This window comes from Pollicipes pollicipes, unplaced genomic scaffold (assembly GCF_011947565.3).
Source record: "Pollicipes pollicipes isolate AB1234 unplaced genomic scaffold, Ppol_2.1 Scaffold_7262;HRSCAF=8765_pilon_pilon_pilon, whole genome shotgun sequence".
Classification (NCBI taxonomy): domain Eukaryota; kingdom Metazoa; phylum Arthropoda; class Thecostraca; order Pollicipedomorpha; family Pollicipedidae; genus Pollicipes; species Pollicipes pollicipes.
Genome location: NW_023597055.1, coordinates 13,103,962 through 13,129,424, shown reverse-complemented (window position 1 = coordinate 13,129,424; position 25,463 = coordinate 13,103,962). Strand labels below are relative to the sequence as shown.

The 25,463-nt window shown below is 57.2% G+C and overlaps 1 protein-coding gene across 1 annotated transcript; it reads left to right on the top strand.

The window, feature by feature from the left end:
- Positions 1–386: 386 nt before the first annotated feature.
- On the top strand, positions 387–16,849 carry LOC119113455 (balbiani ring protein 6). Its single transcript, XM_037237767.1, has 5 exons — positions 387–394; positions 914–1,620; positions 2,194–2,303; positions 5,287–5,360; positions 16,759–16,849. Exons 1-5 carry the CDS (start codon positions 387–389, stop codon positions 16,847–16,849), a joined length of 990 nt encoding a protein of 329 aa, XP_037093662.1.
- Positions 16,850–25,463: the final 8,614 nt, after the last annotated feature.

Below are 25,463 nucleotides of genomic sequence, written 5' to 3'. Positions count from 1 at the left end.
TTCAATCATGTTCGTAGTTTACTCCAACATTTTCGTCGAATCAACCAAAAACCATACCTTGGATCATCAAACGTTAGTCCTGTGGTGACGTCACGTCTGCTTAGCCTTCCAATCTAGTAGCCTTGGCCGTCAGCAATCTACCGCGCTGTCGATATTGGTCAACAAATTACAGACCACCACATGCCGTTTGTACCCGGCGGCGTCGATGCAGAAGGACGGTTGCAAGTAAATATATATATATATATATATATATATATATATATATATATTCATAAAGTGGAGTTTGATATGTTTGCAGCATGGCTGAAACTGATGGTTTCTGGAGGAGATGGCACGAGGAGATTTTTTGCTGTAGGCTGATGGTTTGGAAACGATATGTTAACCCCATGCTCATGTAAGAACTTATCAGCGTCCAGCCTGATCCATAAAATGGCACACCGGGTCCTTGATTCATGGTGGTAACCAATCAAATAGCATCAGTATAAACTAACAAAACATGCTTTTATGTCCCAGCAAATATTGTTGCCAAGGGCCGAAAAACTTCGTTAAAAACTTCCTAGCCGCTCCAGTCACGTGCAATTGTGTTCCGAGATTGGATGCATTTGTGCCTCAAGGCAAGGAAATTGGTAAACTTCCAAGGCTTTTGTGTTCATATAGTTCTATGCTGTTTCCCTTTTCCTGTCGTTCCCAGGGGATGTCTGAAGTGAACTGGACTTATGTCGGCCGGATCGTAGATCGCGCGTGCCTTTGTTGAACACTGCCGTAAAAGACGGTCGTTTGCTTTCAGCGATCCACCATCGGGCGACGGCGCGGCGCGGGCGGAGCGTTCCGCGGAGGGCGGCAGTGGCGGCGCGGCCGGCGCCGCCCGTCCGGCGGAGGCGGCCCCGTCGCCGGCCGACCGGCCCGAGGCCAGCCAGTCAGCCGCCTGCTGCCCGGAGCGCTCCCAGCCGGTGACGAAGTCCGACAGCGGGGACGCTTGCGGGGCACCCGGGCATCGTCAGTCGACCGCCGAGCCAGCTCTGGTCGGCGCTGTCGCGTCATCGGGCGATCCCCCGTCCGCCGCGCGACCCAACGGCTCGCAGCCGCCCGGCAGGGTTGATCGGGCCAAGTCAAGTTCAAAGCCAGACCGCACCAACTCATCAACGGAGGGTCTTTCCCAGCCTTCGTCGAAGGCGGACTGTCCCCAGCCACCCTCCCAGTCGGACGGTAACAAGCCATCATCAAAGCCAAACCGCCCCGAGCCGTCTGCAAAACGGGAACGTCCCGAGCCCTCTTCAAATGCGGATCGTTTCGAGTCTTCTTCGAAGCCAGACCACCCGGAGACTTCTTCGAAGCCAGGCCGGCCCGAGCCGTCCTGTCAGCGAGACCGCCCAGAGGACTCCTCGAAGCCGGACCGGGCCGAGCGTTCTTCCAAGCCGGAGCGCGCTGAGCCGTCTCCGCGGTCGACGGACCTGAGCCGGCTGCAGCGGCGGCTGCAGGAGCGGCACTACCGGCGCCGCAGCCGCTCGTCCTCCTCGTCCTCGGAGGACGAGCGGCCGCCGCGCCGGCCGTCCTCGGCGCCCGGCGACGCGCTGGCGTTCCTCACGGCCGGCGCGGGTCTGGCCGGCTACGGCCGCGACGGTGAGTCGGGACGGGCGCGGTCTGAGCGGGGAGAGGAGAGTGGAGTGAGAGTGGTGTGCCTGTGGCGTCGCGGCGGGGTTGTGACCCAGGGATCGTGCCTCCCTGGCCCGGGCTGCCGTCTTGATCACTGTTTGGCTTGAACCCCTGACGCGTGTTGCTCTTGCTCTTTATCAGCGACTCGTTTTTTGCAGTTAAATGGCGCTGTTGAATGCCTGCCGCTTTGCGACTGGCAATCACTTTTGACGAACGGTCACTGCTGGTGGGTCAAGGACCGTGCGGTACCGACTGTCGACTCGTGCTTCAGTGACTCTGTATCGGTGACCCGCCCCTCCGGTCCCCGTGCGCCAGAGACCCGCTGAGTCGTGCCTCAGTGACTCTGTATCGGTGACCCGCCCCCCGGTCCCCGTGAGCCAGAGACCCGCGGCGTGCCGGGCAGGTCTGCCAGAGATGGGCCGACATCGCCCATGGCTGTGACGGTGTGGTACGACTGTGACGTTTCCTGTCGCCGGTGTCGGGCGGCCCGCTGACGCCGCCGCGTCCGCCGGTCCCGCTGACCCCGCCGCGCTGTCGCAGTGACCACCTGGTCGGGCGAGCGGTCGCGCCTCGAGAGGGAACGGGAACGCGACGAGCAGCGCCGCCGCCGAGAGCTGGACGACTACAACGACGAGCTGGACGCCGGCAGGGTGAGGCGCCGTGCCCGCTGCCCCCCCCCCCCCCCTCCCTCCCCTTCCCCCTCCCGCAGGTCCTCCCGGCCGCATGAGAACGCTGTCCTCTCTCCTCGCTGAAAGACTCAGGTGTACGCGGGTCCTCCTCCGGGCGTTTTCCAACCCCATAAACGCTTTGCCGCTCAAGCCAAGTCACGAAAGCTAGAATATCTGCTGTTAATCGTCACCACTTCCGACAAACATCATCACCATCACATAGTTACCATTGCTGCTATTTTCATGTGTGATTTGCGGTCGTCAGCAGGGTGACGGACGTGCACTTGCTGTGACGATTTCCACAATCGACGACATTTGCACAGGTTGGAGTTGCGCCAAGCGCCCCCGTCGCCCTTCGCCATACTGAGCACGCTGGGCACCATTCGCGAGACGCGCTGACGTGACGAGCTCGGGCCGTCGTCCCGATCTGCCAGCCCCGCTGTCTGGGCCGGGCGCGATAGCGTGGCGCCAGATATGCCGCCGCGGTGCCTCGCCTCTGGTGGGGCCGGGGCCGCGCTGTGAGCGCCGCCCGCGCCTCTTCGTGACGGGCAGTGGCGCGTGCGGCGGCGGCAGCTCCCGCCGGTGGCGCCCCGCCGGCCGGCGGCGGCGGCTCACGCCGCTGCCTCACGCCACGGACGGCGTCACGCCCGCGGGTCGGTCACGCCATGCCTGGCCGGCGGCTGCTGGCGAGATGGCCGCGGTGGGGTGTATTGCCGCGGCGCCACGACGTCGACGGCTGGACGCTTTGTCGCGACGGTGGTGGGCCCACACCGGTGGTGGGCTCGCACCGGCGGCGGGCCCTCCGCCGCCAGCACGCGGCTCAGGCGAGTGCCGATGCAGCAGCCAAACAGCGGCCGCTGGCACCGCTGTTGCTGGCATATCACGCGTGCCTCCCCTGGGACTCCCTCGCCGTGATCGAAGGCAAGGTTCTGATGGTGGCGTGCGGAGAGTGCATGCTCGGGGCTGGCGCGCCGGGGGTGACGGCGCAGTCTGGGGTCCACTCCATGTATTGAGTCATTCATGTTCAATTTGATCTAGAACGCTCCGTTTTTAAGTGATTCTTGACCACGCCACGTGTGCGTTTGTCATTTGCGACGAGCGGAGGCAGACAACGCGGCGCATGAACTCGCGCCTGCGGCCAACGTGGCGCAGCGTAGCGCAAGCTCAACAGGTAGCCAGCCAGGCGAGGGCACGGTGACGGCCTCCGGCGGCGGACGTCCGGTGCGCACCCGCCGACTGACTGAGCGCTACGCCCCCAATGAGATGCGCGCGGCGCGTCGCCTCATCATGTGTACGAACCGGCCCCTGCCGGAGAGAGTGGCGGCGGTAGTTGTCGCCCCGTATCACCTCATATTTCTAGAGGGGCCATTTACAACGGTCAGATAAGTTGAAGCGGTGCCATCTTTTCAGGGACCTCATTCCCACCGGGCAGAAGCCCTTAGAACATATAGCTCGCCGTCCGTGCATCCCGGTTACTGGGAGGCTCATCAGGGGAGAGTGGGTGTGCTCTTCTTCCGAAATTGATACTGTTGAAATAAATAAAGCGATATCCCCTAATGTTTGGTGTCAGGGGGAAGATCGTTCAGTTATTTATCTTTAAGAACCGAATCAATTCTTGCGAGGGCATTTTTCCATCCATGACATTCGCGACAGTGATGTGGTTTGAATATTATCCACGTTATTCGTTTTGAAATTGATATTCTACTATTTAAATCAGGGCTGTTTATTTGGAATGATGACTACGTCCATAGCGCCGACAATATATGCGGCATAAGTCACTTACAAACACCTCATGCCAATATCGTAGCTTTTGTCTTGCACCATGAAGTGTTATTTAAATGGTAATGCATTTATTTGGACATAGATACTCAGGCTTCCGTAACCAGCTAAATGCCAGGGACAAAGGATGCCAAAGGTCATAACAAGCCAAAGGTCGCGGCATAGGTCACGGGTATATTTCCCTGTACCACCAGCATCAGTATCACCAGCATCAGCCACCGGCATCATCATCGGCGCAGGGAACCCGGCCGTAGCACGCCGGGTACTGGACCCATTCCTCGCAGGACCTGTCGAAGCGCATGCTGCAGATGATGCAGATGGTCTCGCCTGGCTTCGGTGAAGAGATGTTGCGTGGCGCAGGGCCTCCAATGCGAGTTGGATATTTCTGACCGTGGGAGCACCTGTCAGTTGTGTGGTCTTCCGTTCGCCCCATCGTGTCGTACCCTGACAGACCGCAAAAATGGGCAGAATGAGAAAATCATGGGAGATACATGCAAACGGTGCAATCAAGCACAGGGCAACCGCGCCCATTTCCCGCCAAAGAGTGGGTCCAACTATAGTTATTCATCTCCTGCGTGTTCAAGCATTGCCTTTGCGGTGCTTAAGTGGGAAAACGTACCATGACAGTGAAAGTCGATGCGCACATTGACCGAACTGAAATGCAAATAGTGTGAGGGTGTGGAATGCTCGAGTTAGGTAGGTCGTCCATGGGCGCGTTGTATCCGACTTTTTTGGGTGCGTCTAACACATACACGCACGTGTACAAAAATAAACACCCATCGTTGGTTAAATTACTCAGCGGATGATGCGAACCCTTCGTCCTTTTTGTTTCTCTCTCCCGTTTAACAGAATTGTTTGCTGCAGTTGAAGCACATTCTGAACCAGTGAGGAACTGCTCAGATTAGGAACCTTGCTAAGTCACAAACCTTCAAGCTGCCCCATGAGTTGTCGAACGTTCACCAGCATTCGCCGTAGACGGCTATAGAGCACCGTTCATGCCCACTTCTGTTAGTTTTATGAAAACACGATTCTCGTGATCTCGCGCCTGTGATTACGCAGCCTAGCAGGGCATTTGCATATTCCAAGAGCACAGACAGATCTTGTTGCGATACGGGAGGCCATCCACCCGCAGGCCCCGGTCGTCGGGCGTGCTGACTCACGCGCCGTCACCCCCTCCGGCCGGCAGGTGAAGAAGTCGCGCGGGCGCGTCGAGCGGCCGCCGTCCGAGCACAACCCGTTCCAGCGGCTGCAGGAGGAGCGGCGCGCCGGCCCGACTCGCTCGCCGTCGTCGGCGGCGCGCCGCCACCGGCGCCACTCTCCCGACGACGAGCGCCGCCGGCGCCGCCGCCACGAGCGCCACGAGCGCCGCCGCAGCCGCGAGCGCGTCTCGCGGTGACGCGGCGGCCGTGCGGCCCGGCGGCCGGGGCGGCAGCAGGCGACCTGACGGCGGTTGGCGGCGCCTGCGCCGATGAGATGACGTCATCCGCGCCTGGTGGGTGACGTCACCGGTGGCTGACGCGCGGGGACGGCGCGGCGGTGCGCGACGGACAAGTGCGGGTGGTGGCAGCGCCGCGCGTTATCCCGTGGCGGCTGTCCAGCGCCGGGCGACGGGCCCCGCGCCGGAGACGGCGTCGGAAGCGATGGCGCCCGGTGCGCGTGCCAGCTGGCGGCGGGAGTGCTGTGACCGGGTGCTGGGGCAGATCAGCGGGCGCCCGGCGCCGGCTCAGCGCCGCGTCAGCGGTGCGCCACACCCGCCGAGCCGGCTCAGGCCACACGCTGTGATGCCTGCTGCGAGTAAGCTGCGTTCAAAGGACACGACGTTCGCCCGGCGAGCCGCACCGTGTGTGCGCCGCCGCTGTGGATAGTGTAGCATAGTGGCGCTGAGGGTATCAGCGCGGCGAGCGCGCGGCGGCGTGGCACGCCGCCGGCAGTGCAATGTACGTGACGGGCCGGCGCCAGCGATGCCAGTCGGAGGCCTGGCTGGCGAGACGCTGATGACGTTGATGCGGGTTGTGGCGATGCAAGTGCGGGCTTGGTGACGGTGTTACAGACTGCGGCGGGGCTGATTGCGGGCGTTGCATTGCGTGGCAGCCGGTCGAGACTGCTCAAGGTCAGCCGGCGATGGCGCGCGCGGCGCTGGCCAGTGATTGGCCGCACGGGTGAACCGCTTTGACTTGATTGGCCCGGGGTTTAGGTGACCAACCCGTGACGTGCCGTTTTTGCGTGTGACTGCCACGCGGTTGGTTGTCCGTTTGTAGAACCGGTGGTGACTGGTCGTCGATGGAAGCGGCCTGTTTTCATCGGTCGACTGGGCCCGGCTACGTTGACCAGCCCTGGGTGGCGAGGTACAAAGACTGGTCGACTGCCGTCAATGTGCTGGCCAAACAGGCCTGTTGTTGGCATGTGTCGTGTTGACCGGCAGCGGTGGCGTTTTTTCGTCCGAGGTCCAGGATTCACCGTGTACGATCTGCTTCGTATCAACGTTTGATTTTTTGGTCGCGACCTGGTATTTGGTGGGGATTTGAGGCGTCTTTGGGGCGTTTTTGGAGGTGGGTGCGATCTGAAGGAATTCGTGATCGTTTGATCTGAAGCCTTCCGTGGCAGGAAATGTTTCACATTTTTCGTTTTTCTCGCGATTATGTCTTGCTGGTGATGCGCGCGTTTTCGATACTTTACTGAAGCGACTAACATAGTTTTGTGTTGCACGCCGCCGGCTGCAGGATGGTCCTTGTCGATTTACCTTGCCACCGCGCTGGCGTCCGCGGAAGAGAGGTGCCCGGCACTGATCCCCGCGAGCCGCCGCCTGGCTGGGTGGACTGACCCGCCGGGCTCCTTGCCGGCCGCCGCCCGATGTACTCTGCGACGCGCCGTTGGCCCGCGGCTCGTGTGGCGTCGCAGTTGTTTGATACACGGTGTAACGCGATCGTTTGTCTGGTCTGCCAGACGGGATGCCGGTGATTGGTGGGCCGCGCTCGAGACACGAGACATTGACCGGTGGAGGTCGTTTTCGCCGAGCGGCCGGCTGCGACATCGCCGACGTGCTGGGAATGCTGCCAGCTGATCTTGACGGTAGCGTCCACAGAGCGCCGGGCACGAACCGGCTCGGGTGTCTATGTGTTCCCGGACGGCGGGCACCGGTCTCTAGGCGGCAGCGCCTCCAGGCTGTGCTGACGGCCTGTCGCTGGGTGCTTGATGCGGGTCTGCAGCGGCCGTGTGGAGAAAGTGGAGCACAACTGGACGATGCATACGGTATAGGCGTATATACGATATAAACGGTATAGGTGTATATACGATGTAGACGATATAGGCGTATATACGATATAGGCGTCCGTTCCAATGCATCTGCGGCTATCCCACTGCGATGCGACCCACTTCTGTGTCTTCACCAGTGATATTTGCTCTGAATCACTCGCACGGGTGCGTTGGGTCGCGCGGCGCACACCAAGCTGAGCTCTCTGGACCCCGAACCCACTTCGTAAGTAACGCGGTTGCCGCTTTATCGGTAATCTCACTCCCAGCTGACCTTTATGCGCTGACGGGACCGCGGCGGGATCTTTTTCGGGGCGTGCGGCTAGAGTGCCACTATGAAATCCATATGGCGCATGACACGGATTTCGTCAGCTTCCCAGCTCCGGCAACACCCATATGGCTTGCCTCGTTCTGGAGTATTGCATCTCCTTTTGAGCATTTCATCTCGTAATTCAGCGAACACGAGCGGCCCGAATGGGGGTATCTGACGGACTCGACTCGACGATAGCACTCGACCGGTGGCTGGATTGATGATGCCGGTCAGTGGGCTCGTCAGCGGTCTGTGGGCTCGTCAGCGGTCTGTGGGCTCGTCAGTGCCTGGTGCTGAGCGGGGGCAAAGTCAGTTGGAATCTACCAAACTTAAGCGAAGTTAAGGTGCACTGAATGATGTTCAAAGTTGGAGCGAGCTGAATTTGAGTTCAGCGTATCCAGTCATAAAGTGCGGCTGACCGGGAGAATCAGAGCGCGCACGCCTCAACCAGTTGGCGGTCAGCAAAACAGCTGCCGTCATCTGTTAGATCTTGATAGCCTATCTGGAAGTGGATCATTTCGCCAGAACTTATGTTGACTTCGAGAGTAATCTGCACACAGTTCACAAACGTGCCTGTTGATCAAATCGAACTCACCATCGAGGTTGGTTTAGCTCTGACGAAACCGGTCAGACCGGTCAGCGCTTTATAGTGTTGTAATATATTTAATATAAGTATATATATGTATATATATATATATATATATATATCTCTCTCTCTCCTCTCTCTCCATCTCTCTCTCTCTCTCTCTCTCTCTATCTCATCTCCTCTACGTCCTCTCTCTCTCTCTCTATCTCTCTCTCTCCCTCTCTCTTCTCTCGTGCGCGTGTGTGTGTGTGTGTGTGTGTGTGTGTGCGTGTGTGTGTTGCATTCATTATTGTTTCCGGCTGCCCCATTTAGGGCTTCTTCCTAGACGGTTGCAGTTTTACACAAAGGTGTGTGCTCTGACACGGACTTCCGCGACTTTTTTTAGCAACTTTCAGAATGCTCAGAATTCCGAAGCGATTTCGCACTGCTCTCAGCAAAGATCGCACCGCAAGGCCATCGAACGGCGGGTAACGCTGAGACTCATGGAGTGAGATCTTTCAAGACAGCTGGGTTTCTCTAAAAGTGGAACCTCATCTGGTAGGGAGAGACCGGCCGCTGCTCTGGTTAGGACAGACTAGCCGCGGCGCTGGTCAGGGGGAACCGGCCGCGGCGCTGGTCAGGACAGATTGGTCGCGGCGCTGGTCAGGAGAGACTGGCCGCGGCGCTGGTCAGGGGAACCGGCCGCGGCGCTGGTCAGGACAGACTGGCCGCGGCGCTGGTCAGGACAGACTGGCCGTGGTGCTGGTCAGGACAGACTAGCCGCGGCGCTGGTCAGGAGAGACTGGCCGCGGCGCTGGTCAGGAGAGACTAGCCGCGGCGCTGGTCAGGGGAACTGGCCGCGGCGCTGGTCAGGACAGACTGGCCGCGGCGCTGATCAGGACAGACTGGCCGTGGTGCTGGTCAGGACAGACTAGCCGCGGCGCTGGTCAGGAGAGACTGGCCGCGGCGCTGGTCAGGAGAGACTAGCCGCGGCGCTGGTCAGGGGAACCGGCCGCGGCGCTGGTCAGGACAGACTGGCCGCGGCGCTGGTCAGGACAGACTGGCCGTGGTGCTGATCAGGACAGACTGGCCGCGGCGCTGGTCAGGAAAGACTTGCCGTGGTGCTGGTCAGGAGAGACTAGCCGCGACGCCGGTCAGGACAGACCGGCCGCGGCGCTGGTCAGGACAGACTGGCCGCGGTGCTGGTCAAGAGAGACTGGCCGCGGCGCTGGTCAGGACAGACTAGCCGCGGCGCTGGTCAGGACAGACCGGCCGCGGCGATGGTCAGGACAGACCGGCCACGGCGCTGGTCAGGAGAGACTAGCCGCGGCGCCGGTCAGGACAGACCGGCCGCGGCGCTGGTTAGGACAGACTGGCCGCGGCGCTGGTCAGGAGAGACTTGCCGCGGCGCTGGTCAGGAGAGACTAGCCGCGGCGCTGGTCAGGAGAGACCGGCCGCGGCGCTGGCCAGGCAGGGGAAACGTTCCACACTGCACAAACGTTCTAGAAAGACCAGTCGGACACGCCACGGGTCAAATCTAGTAGTTCCAGCTCCGTCCTTTCGAAAACATGGGCCGGCATAGTTTACATGGCATTTCCCTCGTCTGGCCGTGTGCTCGCACCTCGTCGCCCGCATGTGAACCGCGGCAGTGTTGACATTTCAGATTAGCGCCCGCCAGGTCAACAGACGTCCGGCGGCTGTGTTTGCCGACACCGCTGGATTAAAAATCCTGTCGCGCCGGCGCTAATCAGACGCGCGTGCTTACATCAGGAGGCGGATGACGCGCTGTCGCTGCAGGGGAGGGTGGGGGCGGGGGGGGGGGGGCGGGGTGGACCTCGGTCTCCCGTGGCGATGTGTTCCGCGCCGGCAGCATCGCGGACATGCCTTCTGAGAGTGTTGTGGACCGCAGACTGGTGTTTATTAGTGCTCCTAGGTTTTGCTAGCTCGTTAAAAGTGTAAGTTAGGGTGCTGAAGCGCCGCAGCATCTGAAATCTGCACTTGATGTCTGTTAACTATGTGTGCAGGATGTCTTTGTCTGTCTTGTCCGTCTGTTTGTTTGTTTTTTTCGTTGAACATGTCTGCATGTCAAATGGTAAGAGATACAGGGATGCAATTAGGTGGGGCGGGGGGGGGGGAAGTAGATGCGGGGTAAATTTGCACACGAGGCGGTGTTCTGGCCGGTAATGTTGGGATTTGAAAACATGGTGCCAAAAGGAACAAGCCGCCGTCGGAGCCATCACCAGAATCTTGCCGACATTTACATTACCGCGTGCAGCGATTCATTGGATGTAAGTGCCATCCATTTTAATCATTCTGTATGCACTCCCGTTCAAGCATGAAGTTTGCCGAAAGGTTAACGAATTCTCTTTTTCGCTACGCCAGAATGCCAACAATCAATCGCCTTCTCACCGCCGCCGAGTAGTTCAAGTAAAGGTGGGAAAGCCCTTGGTTTCTGGTGAAAGCCCACGTGCTGTGATCGCCGACGGTCAGCGGATGTTATTCACTTTCCGTCCATCCATTCGATGCTGGCTGAAAAGTTGAGCCTCGGTAACAGCAACGTGCATCATTGCAGCCTTTGCAGGTTATTTTACAGATTAGGCAAGGTAACGATTCGTTGACAATGTTACATTAGAGGACAGTGCCATGGCTTTATTTACACATGTACATTTTTACAAGATCTACATAGATAGAGTGGAGAGGAAATTGCAAAGCTCGTGCCATAAGATTTATTGTTGTTAGCTTTTAAGGAAGTGCACTGTGACAAGCAATCAGCCCGAAAAGCGTTTCTATAGTTTACATTTTACAATCTCTGCAGAGCGTGAATGTGTAGAAGAATCGCAGTAGCGTTCATAAGTGAAAGCTGAAATTTAGCTGGCATCGACGGTCAGAACGTTGTCAGAACGGCCAGAACGTTGTCAGAACGGTCAGAACGTTGTCAGAACGGTCAGAACGTGTGAACAGGTCAGAATGGGATGCATAATAGAGCCCAAAACTCACCACGCATTTAGAGATCAGCAACTGAAAGCTAAACATTTATGGACTTTGGAATCAAAACGAGGCGACATGAACTTCAACTTCGGATGCTGATTGATAAAATCAATGAGGCGTTCAGAAGCATGCATTCCTCACGTGTTTATGTTTCGGCATAATCATCATGCTATGATCTTACAGAAACGATGATTCTGTTTAGCACTGCATTAGTCGAAATTGAGGTTGTTATTGAAATTTGTTCAAGACGATGATGGCAAAAGGAAACGCACAAACCTTTCCTTTTGCCACTCCCACTTTTTTCGTAGAATTTGTCAGCGAACAAAAATCCATCGTTATGAACACATGTTTTTTGGAGAATGAAAATGTCCTGGTGACGGAGGCCAAAAGTGTTAATATTTTTACGGCAAGTATGCTTGTGGTTTTGTTCACCGCACCCACATCCTCATATACTGACATAATTAAGAACAACAAATGACGTCAATGCCGAAAAATAAGACTACTTTTATCACCTGAACACCATGTGTCCTTTCTATCCTACGTTTCTTTGGGCTTTCTATCCTAGGTTTCCCAAAAGTACGTGTCAATGAATTTCGACAGATCATAGAGAGCTATTTCGAGAAGGCGCGACAATTGTTAAATAAAGCCTTGCAAGCAGAAGTCCTGATGATGTATACCCCTAAGCTGTGCACGGTTTCTGAACATAATTCTGATGCCAAATTTTCCGTAAGGGAGCTTATAATCCATCCGCGTGCCAGAATGCACCATCAAATGAAGTACGACAACGCCTTGCCTCCGTCAAAAGCTCTTCGTCTGGTGGCGTTTCGTGAGTCGAACCTCCCATAGCATAGCTGTGGGTTTCACTGGTATTCCGCGTTGGTTGTGACTAATAAGTTAAGCTAAGGACAGCAACTGTGTGATTGTTATGTGTGAAAGTACCGAGGCTAATCTTCTAACGGCATTGCAATGCTCAATGATTTCTGTAATATTTGCAATATTTGTGCAACACTACGGACATGCCTGAATAACCTTGCGTACATTTGTAAACCTTAACATTGGGCAAGGCCATGTAATAAAGTATGATCATCTGGGGATTTTTCCGACGCTTTCCCTTCACTATTACAGTGACGTCACAAAGTCGTAGCCTGGCATCGCCTGCATTATGTTCGCGTTTGCTACACCCGTGCACCTACTAACAAATGCATCTGGTGATCGCCACAGGGCGCTTCAAGAAGTATTGTGAGGAAATATGAAAGCGGGCTTTTTGCCACGCTGGGTGTATAACAGCGAACATAGACATAGGAACCGGGAGCCTGTGTGCCATGGCACTCCCACTTGCTGAGGATGCCAAACATTGAGTCTATGGCGATGTACTGAAGTTGGCTAGCCTACAGCTGCTTAAATGCAGGCTGGCGAGCCTGCCCAAGATCCAGCCACTGCCAAAGGGGGAACTGACCGGCACCAAAATCATCATCCGAACTGTCGCGCTGAACCTCAGCACTATACATCATGACGCGCCGGGTTGCACTGGTGTGTGATGGAGGCAATTTGAGACGACGGAAGTGGCGTGCTGCCTGGTAGAACATAGGACGTTGTGGACATTGCACATTGCATCAACTATGACAAAGCCTCCGGAGGTCGTGGCGCGTGGCGTTAATCAAGAAAATATTTGTCACGCCATGCAGCCAGTTCGTCGAACACACGTATGTTTCATAGTTCACCGTATTCTACTAAAACGATTCTTGCGCCCAGCATACACTTCATTGTACACACTTGGCGAGGACACAAAACAAACAGGATGGGAAGGGGGAGGGGCGGAGAACACGAGTATATATTTTTTAAACTTAAAGCTAGGTTATGCGACATGACAACGAGTCCGAAACAACCCAAGCGTTTATCTGCGAAGGAACCGTCTATGCCTCAGACAGACACACAGGCATGGAAGACAAAGAAGGCATGACGATGCTCACTTAAAGTCACTTACGTATGCTCACATAAGCACAACGATATTCCCTTAACGCTGTCCGCCTGATGTTGTACCTGTTTGGCTGCGCGCCTGGCAGCAGCTCGCTCAGCCCCAGCCTAATTCCGCCATCCGAGGCGCAGACGGACGCGCGTCGTCACCAGCTTCCGAGCAATCCGGCTGTCCAGCACAGAACTTTCTCAGCAGGAGCTTCGTGAGCCAGTCGACGACACCAATGTCTCGGTCCATGCCTCGGCCCATCCCTAGCTGAAGCACGATCTTGAGAGCCTCGACGACGCTCGCCCAGGCCGGCAACGGTACCATCAGACCACCTTGGCTAAACGCGCATATCCAGCTGTCTGGCACACAGCTGGGTGGTACCTCTCGGGTCGACAGTCCCATATTTGGATCGAGGTGTATGCACTTGGCCGCCACGAAGCCGGCAACGAGGGTCAGCGCCCCGTGCTGGATGCTGACCTCGTCCATCTCGTCGCCGCGGCGGGGGCCATTTTCGGTCCTCTCGCCGTCACCGCCATGGAGCTTGTCTTCGCCCGACTCGTTCACCCCATCATCCTCGCTGAATTCGTTCAGGGCGGGCATTGGAGGCATCGCGACTGTTTACTGGTAGGCAGCCTCCACGTCGCCTGCATGCCCTGCTACTTCCACCACAGCTGGATCTTAGATCTGCGACACAACGAAGCACAGTTATTTCCACGTACCTAACAGGCGCATTAATCAGACCCTATTACAAGGCACCAGTGTTGTTTCTCATTGCAACAGCAAGACGTGTTGGACCCGGACATGCCCTTTCTTTGGTTATCGCATGCTTGTTTTCATACACAACCACTTTTTGTGGTCCAGCGTGGCATAATCCGAGCGGGTAAGAGGGACAGTCAACGGCCGACAAGTACTGCGCTGCGTGCACCATTCTGATATCTATCGCTCCTGTCCATAGCCATGGCTTTGTCTGGATGGCCCCGTTTCATAGTCCCATTTCAGTGCATCGGCTGCCCCAGGGGTGGCGCCACCATTACTATTTTCCGACGCAAAAATTCACGAGAACAGCGCGGCCCTCCGAGCCTCCCTCCCCCCCCCCCCCCTTAGTCTTTGCTCGTGAGCTTCTAGGTCTGTCGCTTAGGCACAGCGACAGTTTTTTTACAATGATATTACTGTATGTGACCCCGAACTTTGGTGACCAGGCAAACAGCTTTTGTTTGAAATCTCAGACGCTAGCATGGACAGTGACACGAAGAGCCTAAAAGTGGTGCATTTGTAACAAGACTCGCATATAGGCGGGCGAACAATGCTCAGGGCACAGGGCAAACAAATATTGGTAGTTCATTGATGCACTGGGCACTGTGCCTATTAACGGTTGTGGGGTTTGTTAGTCAGTGCACAGTGCATAGCTGTGTAGTCAATGGGGCTCGGACTCGCTCGTGCCAACTTGCCCTCCGCCGTCGCAAACCCTGGCTACGCCCCTGACACTCACCCCCTTCGCCCGTGTAGCATGGATGGCAGTGCCACTTGTGTGGTAGTCAGGCCCCACTTTGTAAACAAGGTTATGGTTGGGATGTCTCGTTTGAATCTCGTATTGTAGTCTACAAACTGGACAGAGCGGCATAGATTGTGCATGCATTAGACTGTGAATCAGGTTCAAAAATCCCTGCATAACACGGAAGGTAATTTTCCTTTTAAGCACACACATACTCACTTCGGCGTGCCGGCGATGTACAGTTGCATAGAATGAACTGCGCTTGGTCGAAGGCATGGTTTAACATTTGGTTTTGGATTGGTCTTAGCCGGATGGCCAGAATCAGTCATGATCTTGAAAATGATCAAGTCAGATTATCGCATTCTCCATATTTATAGTTAGTCGAAGAGCAACGGTGCACTCAGGTTCTCAGGACGGTTTGGTCGTTTTTTTTAGAAATTTAAAAACTGTAGTGCCTTCATTGTGCCGTTCAACATTCTTGCAAGAGGCCCGCCTCACAGGATGGCATCTTGCTGCCAAAAACCGCCTTTGGTGCTCAGTCCTGCCCAATGCTCGCACGCCACTTCGAATTTCTCCCACCCGCGACATAACAGCACGAATCGAGGCCACATAACAATGCAAACTTGATGCCACGATGCACGATAATAGACAAGACCGACCACAGCATTTCTGCGTGACTACTGCTTTCCAAGCGACGCAGTCGACGTTGCCATGCAACGCCGCCGCTCAAGCCAGTATGACTGTGACGTCACCGCCTAACGTTAAGGAGCCGCCTGCCCGACCAATTTCTCAAGCTGTGATGATGGCCCCCTGACATTGGGTGCGATTCACAGTTATTTGTGCATTTTTTTTAAAAATCATCCCTGGCATCCCAGCTTTTGCTATAGCATCACAGGCACTTTTACTTCAGCATAGCTTTCAGAGTGAGAACTACATGAATGCTCGGCGCATGCATGGTTTCCGAAACTGCATGCTGCGATGGACGGAACTCGTTCCCTGCACAGAATGCTGCTTGCTGTAAAAGAGAATCCTTATAAAGCAAACTGAACGGACATTTTGCATGCCGGACGGGTTTCAAATGAGCCAACTTCTGTGTCCTTTGCTAACTTCGTCGTTTCGGCGACAGACTCTTCTCTAGATAATGCGTGCCAAGTCGGGAACCGTTCGATTCGCTGTAGCTTTCGATTAAAGTCATCACTGACTTTGCCAAACTCCGGCGCTGAATGCTGAATCATTAGCAGATGCAAATCACCGGAGAATCCCGCGCCATTGCTTGGAAATAGAACACTGAGGCTACAGTGTCGCCGGTTATGCAACGCAACCATTTGTCTGCCCTCGGTCATTTCCCTTGTCACACTTCTTGAGTGATAGCAGTGCTAAAACAAATTGGTTTTAGAAACATCAACACTCCCCCAGGTGGAGGTCAAATTGCTCCGGCTTCCCCCTCCCCCCCCCCAATTGTCTTGCAAAATAATCTCGAAGGAATTGGTCATTTTGACTTTCTGAACGTCATCTATGGGCAATGACCCGTTATGAACGCAGTGCAATTTCCTCTTAGAGGAGCTATCTAGGTTAAAGTGTGTTACATGGGTAGTGTTGTGAGCACGCCCGGCCGGCCCGGCGGCACAGCATGCTGTCCCTGCCGTGTCGCGGCGCGGTCTCGGCCGCGCGGCGGAATGCGGCCGGTGGAACCTACTGCCGCGGGCGCTGACCGCCGTCCCGTGGCGGACCGTACGGGAGGCGTGATAGGTGCGTGTATGCAAGCTGACATATGAGTGGTGGTTCACCCGAACTAAATGTTATGCCGTGCCTGCCTGGGATAGCAGGGGCAGGACGCCACTGGACTCGGTCCAATACAGATCGCCGCGTCGCTACACGTTTGTCTCTGACCGAGCTGAGCCGAACCGTTGGACGAAGACGTCGCATGGCGCAGCCGACCGTTGAACCTTCTGCGAGAGACTCTTGATGCTTCTACTCTGCACGGCCTGCAATCTTCGATCAAGTTGCAAGATGGGTAACACTGAAGAGGACACTGAAGAGGACACTGTGCCACCGTGACTGACTAAGTTGCTGGACGGCCTTGAACACCAGCGCCGGCAAGATCTTCAACAGCAGCAAGAACATTACCGGCGTGACCTCAATCTACTCGGGTCGGAGATACAAGATATACACCGGCAGATAACGCTCGTAGAGACTCCGGCCTTTGAAGCAACCGGGCGGGATGCCCGGTGCAAGCTGCCGCTGACGTCCACTGGTACCGCTACTGTAGAACCAAGGGTTCCACTAGTACCACCGAGCTCGGATGCTCCACTACCATCAACAACGGCACCTTCAGTGGATGCAGCACCGCCAGCAACAACAGTATCCTCAGCGAGACCACTGATGCCTTACGGTGCCGTAAGACCGCCCACAGTAACACCGCCAAGCAAGCTCTCCGTGTCCATCAATCTACGCGAATTCCGAGCGTGGAAATCATCTTGGAACGACTACAGCAGGCTTTGTTATCTCACCACCTTCAGTCGTGAAGACCAGCTGGCCTACCTGCGCTCCTGCTCCACTGAAGACATGCGTGCAACATCTCGGCACGTCATTATCATCGACAAGGAGTCTGACACGGTTCAGTCAGCATTGGATAAGATAGAACATCATCTTCGCCAGCAGTGCAGCATCGCCATCGACCGAGTGAAGTTTGAAGAGAGGCAACAGGAAGAGGGCGAGCCCCTCGATGCCTTCTTGGTTTCAGTGAGAGAGCTGGCCGCTGATGCTGAACTGTGCAGTACATGCATGGACCAGCGTCTCACTACCCGCATCATGTCAGGACTTCGCAACCAAGAGACCCGGTGCAAGCTTTTGACACTGCGCCCATTCCCTTCACTGGAGCAAGTCATCGACATATGTCGCTCCGAGGAAACGGCTCAGGCAAACAACGAGGTGCTACAAAACGTCATCAACAGAAGCCACAACGTGTTCAGCATCTCCAACCACCGTGATCGAAGTCAACGTAGTCCTTCGCGAGGGTGCTCAGGCCCACCATGCGGACGCTGTGACAGGTCCAGCCATCTGAGAGGAACATGTCCTGCAGCAGACCAAGCGTGCTTTTCCTGTGGTGTCAGGGGGCACTTCGCCATTGTCTGCCGTAGAAGACTCTCGTCCCAGCAACTACAGGCTGAGCTTGACGCATCACGGCGATCACGCAGCAGACAGCGCTACCCGTCACACCGGGCAGCTGTTCCTCAAGTCTTCGTCAGCAGTCTACATCACAGTCTACAGGCCCCCAAGATTACCATCAAGCTGGAAGATCCCAGCGGGACGTTTCTTCGGCAGCATCAACGCAACCCCAGACTCAGGGGTCGAGATCACAGTGATGACCTCAGACACTGCACACACTGGGTTGTACAGGACAGTGCCCTGACCAAGCCGCCAAGCATCGACATCCCAGCTGCCAACGGACAGTCCATGCACCTTCAAGGGCATCATTCGCCTCAACGAGAGGGCAGTCAAAGACACAGTCTGTGTCTTCAGTGAGTCACGGGCACTTCTTCTCGCCTGGTATATGGCCCATAAGCCCGGCATCTTCCCAGACCACTGCCCACAGCCCGCTGATGACTTTCAGACCCGGAGCGCAATCAGTCACTGCGTGTCGCCAATACGCCCAGCGAAGAATACTAACAAACAACGACAGCGGAAGCAGCTCCGCAATGACATTCTCAGGAATTCGCCGACGTCTTCACATCTGATGACAGCAATGTATCTATTAAGCCTATGGCAGGCCCACCAATGGTCATTCACGTCACAGAAGATGCCAAACCCTTCGCAGTACGCGCTGCCCGCCCTGTGCCGTACGCATGGAGAGACAACGTGAGTAGCCAGCTAGAAGAAATGGTTCGACAGGGCATTATCGCCCCTTGGGTGACGAGCCATCAGATTGGTGCCATCCACTGGTGCTGGTCACAAAGTCTGATGGAGGAGTGCGGATATGCTTTGACCTCACCAATCTCAACAAGTTTGTAAAAAGGCCTCTGCATCCACTCTCTACTCTAAGAGAGGCCGTCTCTGGTATCCCGGTGAACGCGAAGATCTTCTCCACGCTGGATGCCGAGTGAGGATACTGGCAGCTCCCTCTTCAAGAAAGCAGCCAACACCTCACAACGCCCATCACCCCCTGGGGGCGCTTCAAGTTCTTCCGAGCGCCCATGGGCCCGGTCTCAACAGGGGACGAGTACCGACGTGAAGATCAGGCTCTCCAGGATCTGGACCACATCGTCAAGGTGGTCGCCGACATACTTGTCTGCGATGAGACCTTAGAAGACCACGCAGACCGTCTACGAGCTGTTCTCACACAATGCCGCCAACATGGCAGCACGATCAACGAGAAGAGGTTCTGCTGCGCACAGGAAGAAGTCTTCTTCTGTGGCTTCAGCCTGTCTGCAGTCGGGAAGGAGATCGACCCGGGCAAGGTCACAGCCATCACCAACTTCCCAACGCCAACCAACATTACCGAGCTGAGGTCTTTCATGGACCTTGTCCAACGGTTCGGGGACTTCTCCACCGAGATATCAGCCGCTGCAGACGCACTTCGTGGTTTACTGAAACTTTGCGCAACGCTTTCGTGTGGACACCGAACCACCAGACATCCTTCAGCGACGTCAAGAAGGCTCTGGCATCACCGCCTGTGCTGGCATATTACGATCCGCATCTTCCGAAGGTTCTTCAGACCGACGCTGCCCGTCTGAAAGGGCTCGGATCCGCCCTGTTACAACAGCACGGTGATCGCTGGCGCCTAGTCCAATGTGGGTCCAGGTTTCTCTCTGACACCGAGTCACGCTACGCAATGGTGGGGTTAGAGCTCCTGACAGCGGTGTGGGCCCTGAAGAAATGCCACATCCTTTTGCAGGGCCTACAACACATCAAAGTTATCATCGACCACTGGCTCTTGATACTGATCTTGAACAACTACACCCTGGATGCCGTCGAAAACCCACGTCTCCAACTTCTGAAGAAGAAGACCAGTCTCTACATCTTCACAGTCATATGGCAAAAAGGCAAAAGACCATGCCATCCCCGACGCACTGTCACGTGCAGCTGCTGAAGAACCGACGCCTGAAGACAACCAGCTCGTGCAGTCTGTAGAGCATCGTGTCCATCACTCGTCCATCGTCACCATCAGTGAGGTCTCAACCCAGCAGGCGCCAGCACATCTCCCAGACCCACGACTCGATTATCTCAAGAGGGCAGCACAAGCCGATGAAACCTACCAGCAACTTCTGGTGGCTGTATTCCATGGTTTCCCATCCTCCAAGGAGATGCTACCACGCTCCTTACTCCCATTTTGGAACGTTCCCCACAAACTTTCGTCCCACGACGGCCTAGTTCTGAAAGGCTGCCGTATCCTCATTCCGCATGGTTCCCGGAAGGTCACCATGAAAGCATATTACGACGCTCACCAGGGGATCGAGCGCACCAAGCGACGAGCACGCCAAACTGTCTGGTGGCCCGGCATGGACAGCGACATCGCCAACACTGTGGGCAACTGCAGCACCTGCCAAGAGCCCCGTCCAAGTCGGCCTCAGGAACCGATGGTCACAGACCCGCCGCCATCGAGGATCTTTGAAGGTGTCTTTTCCGACCTCTTCTTTCACGCGGGCAGAGACTTCTTCGTCTACGCGGATAGGCTGGCGGGCTGGCCAGTTGTCTATCAACTCCCACAGGGTGGCACGAGTCGTCAGATCATCAGAACTCTCCGAGACGTCTTCGTCAGTCTTAGAGTACCTGTCAGACTCAGGACAGATGGAGGACCCTTGTACAAGAGCCATGAAGTCGCCCATTTTCTGAAGCGTCGGGGAGTACGGCATGTCGGGTCGACCCCGTACTACCCACAATCCAATGGGCATGCGGAGGCGGCAGTGAAGGCCATGAAGCACCTGGTCTCCATGATGGTGATTGAGGGTTCTACCGACAACGACGGCTTTTACCGAGGACCCCTGGAGCTACGAAATACGCCTCGAGCCGATGGACGTACTCCGGCTCAGGTGGTCTTCGGCCATCCCATCAGCTCCTGTGTTCCCGCTCATCACAGCACCTTCGCTGCTGAGTGGCAGGAGCAAGCAGAGGAATTTGACTCCAGGGCAGCAGCGTCTCTCCGCCGTGCACAACAGCACTACAATGATTCTGCATATGCACTGACGCCACTCAAGGTCAGGCTGCAAGATCCGATCAGTAAACGCTGTGACAAGGTAGGCACCATCGTGGGCGTCGGGTACCACAGAGATTACCTGACCAAGACACCAAGCGGCAGAGTCTCCTGGAGAAACAGGCGCTTTCTCCGTCCGTCACTTCAGTGCCCTCAAGCGCCATCACACGGACCGACGATTACTTAGCCATCAGAAGGAGAGGCTCCACCACCTCATCGTCGAGTGCGATTTCAGCTTCCGCCGCCATCAACTCTTCGACGGAGCGCTCGTCAAAGGACACCAAGCCGCCTAGGTTACGACATCTAAGAACTGCTCCTCCAGCAATCCCGAAGAGGGGGATGTTGTGAGCACGCCCAGCCGGCCCGGCGGCACAGCATGAGCCGGGGCAGATCCGCGGCTTTTTTCAAAGCGCCCGTACTATGCTGGCTCCTCCTGTACGGTAACCCAGCCCCGTGGAGCTGCGCCTGACATGAACATGACTGGAGATTCCGTGAAGGCGTAGGAAGTGAAACTCACGGACCAGGGCATATTCAACAGCCAGATGCCCGCTTAGTGGACAAAATGCCCCGGAACCTCTCTTTGCGGACAAAATGCCTATAAGCCCCCGAGTCCTTCTAAACGGATAACATGCCCCTGAGTCCTTCTAAACGGATAACATGCCCCTGAGTCCTTCTAAACGGATAACATGCCTTGAGTCCTTTTAAGTGGACATTGTGCTCCCGGGCCTTCTCAAAGGACGAAAGTGCCCAGCTAACCCGGCCCATAGGCGGAAACCCTGCGAGCACGCGGGGGCCGTAAGCGGACTATAAGACCCCTAAGCGGATCAAACAGCGCCTGAGGGCCTTACGAGGGCCCTACGCCCCAGCCAGAGGGCCCTGCGCTAAAATGGTCCTCATGCGAGCAGAGTGCCCTGGTGGCCAGAAAGGGTGCAACGCAGAAACGCGGCCAAGGGGCCCAATGATTCGGGCTTCCGTAAGCACTCATTCTTATATTTTTTCGTCATGGATGGTTCCGGATAAAGTCTAAGAATCCAGGTGACGCGTACTCACTGAGTTTCCCTCCCCCCCCCCCCCCACCACCCTCCTTCTCTTCAGATAATTATAGCTGCACTTGACGGCCAGAGGCAGGAATGTCTTCGCCCCCCCCCCCCACACACGCACATGGAATCCAGGCCCCTTCTTCGTTGAGAAGGAAGCTGGCCAAAATCCGAGGAGAAACCCATTTGTTGGCTATTGGGGGGGGGGGGGGGGAGGGTAAGTGGTAGCTTGCATCAATTTTCACTGCTCAGCCTTTCCTCAATTTATTTTTGGAAACTACGGCCCTGGCCAGTAGGTTCTCAAAACGGAATGCTTGTGGAGGGGGAGGGCGCCCCCAAGCCCCTCTTGACAGCACCTCTGCTATGCTTTCTTCCCATGTATGGTAATCCAGCCCCAGCAGTCCAGCGCAATCGTGATTGGGCGTCCCGCAGAACAGAGACCCCGCCGTCCCCGTCCCGACCCCCGTCGCGCAGAGCAGAGACCCCGCCGTCCCCGTCCCGACCCCGTCGCGCAGAGCAGAGACCCCGCCGTCCCCGTCCCGACCCCGTCGCGCAGAGCAGAGACCCCGCCGTGCCCGTTCCGACCCCGGTCGCGCAGAGCAGAGACCCCCCGCCGTCCCCGTCCCGACCCCGCGCGCAGAGCAGAGACCCCGTCGTCCCCGTCCCGCAGAACAGAGACCCGCCGTCCCCGTCCCGACCCCGTCGCGCAGAGCAGAGACCCCGTCGTGCCCGTCCCGCAGAACAGAGACCCCGTCGTCCCCGTCCCGACCCCGTCGCGCAGAGCAGAGACCCCGTCGTGTCCGTCCCCGACCCCGTCCCGCAGAACAGAGACCCCGTCCGTCCCCGTCCCGACCCCCGTCCCGCAGAGTAGAGACCCCGTCGTGCCCGTCCCGCAGAACAGAGACCCCGTCGTGCCCGTCCCGACCCCGTCGCGCAGAGCAGAGACCCCGTCGTCCCCGTCCCGACCCCGTCGCGCAGAGCAGAGACCCCGTCGTCCCCGTCCCGACCCCGTCGCGCAGAGCAGAGACCCCGTCGTCCCCGTCCCGCAGAACAGAGACCCCGCCGTGCCCGTCCCGACCCCGTCGCGCAGAGCAAAGACCCCGTCGTCCCCGTCCCGCAGAACAGAGACCCCGCCGTGCCCGTCCCGACCCCGTCGCGCAGAGCAGAGACCCCGTCGTCCCCGTCCCGCAGAACAGAGACCCCGCCGTGCCCGTCCCGACCCCGTCGCGCAGAGCAGAGACCCCGCCGTCCCCGTCGCGCAGAACAGAGACCCCGCCGTCCCCTCCCGACCCCGTCGCGCAGAGCAGAGACCCCCGCCCGTCCCCGTCCCGACCCCGTCGCGCAGAGCAGAGGACCCCGTCGTCCCCGTCGCGCAGAACAGAGACCCCGCCGTCCCCGTCCCGACCCCGTCGCGCAGAGCAGAGACCCCGTCGTCCTCGTCCCGCAGAACAGAGACCCCGCCGTGCCCGTCCCGACCCCGTCGCGCAGAGCAGAGACCCCGCCGTCCCCGTCGCGCAGAGCATAGGCCCCCGTCGTCCCCGTCCCGACCCCGTCGCGCAGAGCAGAGACCCGGCCGTCCCCGTCCCGACCCCCGTCGCGCCGAGCAGAGACCCCGCCGTCCCTGTCCCGACCCCGTCCCGCAGAACAGAGACCCCCGTCGTCCCCGTCCCGACCCCGTCGCGCAGAGCAGAGACCCCGTCGTGCCTGTCCCGACCCCGTCGCGCAGAGCAGAGACCCCGTCGTCCCCGTCCCGCGGAGCAGAGACCCCGCCGTGCCCGTCCCGACCCCGTCGCGCAGAGCAGAGACCCCGTCGTCCCCGTCCCGCAGAACAGAGACCCCCCGCCGTCCCCGTCCCGACCCCTTCGCGCAGAGCAGAGACCCCGTCCCGACCCCGTCGCGCAGAGCAGAGACCCCGTCGTCCCCGTCCCGCAGAACAGAGACCCCCGCCGTCCCCGTCCCGACCCCGTCGCGCAGAGCAGAGACCCCGTCGTCCCCGTCCGCAGAACAGAGACCCCGCCGTCCCCGTCCCGACCCCGTCGCGCAGAGCAGAGACCCCGTCCCGACCGCGTCGCGCAGAGCAGAGACCCCGTCGTCCCCGTCCCGCAGAACAGAGACCCCGCCGTCCCCGTCCCGACCCCGTCGCGCAGAGCAGAGACCCCGTCGTCCCCGTCCCGCAGAACAGAGACCCCGCCGTCCCCGTCCCGACCCCGTCGCGCAGAGCAGAGACCCCGTCGTCCCCGCCCCGCAGAACAGATACCCCGCCGTCTCCGTCCCGACCCCGTCGCGCAGAGCAGAGACCCCGTCGTCCCCGTCGCGCAGAGCAGAGACCCCGTCGTCCCCGTCCCAACCCCGTCCCGCAGAACAGGGACCCCGCCGTCCCCGTCCCGACCCCGTCGCGCAGAGCAGAGACCCCGCCGTCCCCGTCCCGACCCCGTCCCGCAGAACAGAGACCCCGTCGTCCCGGTCCCGACACCGTCGCGTAGAGCAGAGACCCCGTCGTTCCCGTTCCGACCCCGTCCCGCAGAGCAGAGACCCCGTCGTCCCCGTCCCGACCCCGTCGCGCAGAGCAGAGACCCCGTCGTCCCCGTCCCGACCCCGTCCCGCAGAACAGAGACCCCGTCGTCACCGCCCCGACTCCGCCTCGCGAGATACTTTCTTAGGCAACACAACAATTTAATGGGCAAATTATATTGACCTAAGGTCAGGTATGTAGGTCAGACCGAGGTCAAAAACTCACTGTTTTATCATTCTAATGCTTGCTGTATGGAGCTGTATGCCTAGAGCTCATTTGGAATTTGCTGATGACAGAGACCGCATTATACACATTCCATAGACTTTTTAAAGGTCAGAATAGGTCACTGACCTAGAATGACCCAGGTCAGCATTTTCTTTCAGGAATATACTGCATAGCGTAATCTTTGTACTTTATCCAACTGCAAAACTCAAAGCGGTCTTCTATGATTTGATTACCATGACATTCAAAATGTTAAACCAGGTCACTGACCTTAGATGAACATGTAACCTTTTGCTTAGAGCAGTCATCTAGGTTTTAGGGGTCCTTTTGCGACCAGCCTGGAATTTGACCTTGTTTGACCTTAGTTGACCGGAAGGACATGGCTTAGGAGCCTCAAAATGTGCCTTAAGTGAGTTAATGTACAGGTCAACACACCCTGAGAATTTTGGGTCTCTAGCTTTACCAAATCCTTAGATCTCAGCTGGGTCATATTGACCCCACCCGAGCGAAGGGGATCCAACCGGCCACCTGGGCGCGTATTAAACCAGGCCTCGTCTTTGCAAGGGAGACTGCGACAGCAAAGGGTACTCAACATTCGTGTGTAAGAGGAATGAATTAAGTGCTAAAATTTCCGAAAGCCGCCTGAGTGGTTACTTAACGTGTATAAGAAAAGCTGTCCAAGAATTTATAATTAAATTCCGCTCTAAAATATTCTGTCAACACTAGGTAGCTTCCTCTTGCTCGCTAGGCACATTATGTCGTGTAGGATCAATATAATGCATGTTTAACAGCTTTTCCATGTGTTTGAGACGTACCAAATCAAGAAGATCCTTCG

Coding starts and splice junctions, on each gene's coding strand:
- LOC119113455 (XM_037237767.1), top strand. Junction 2,304..5,286: donor ACGAGCTGGACGCCGGCAGG/GTGAGGCGCCGT, acceptor TCCGGCCGGCAG/GTGAAGAAGTCGCGCGGGCG. Junction 5,361..16,758: donor CAGCGGCTGCAGGAGGAGCG/GCGCGCCGGCCC, acceptor CTTGAACACCAG/CGCCGGCAAGATCTTCAACA.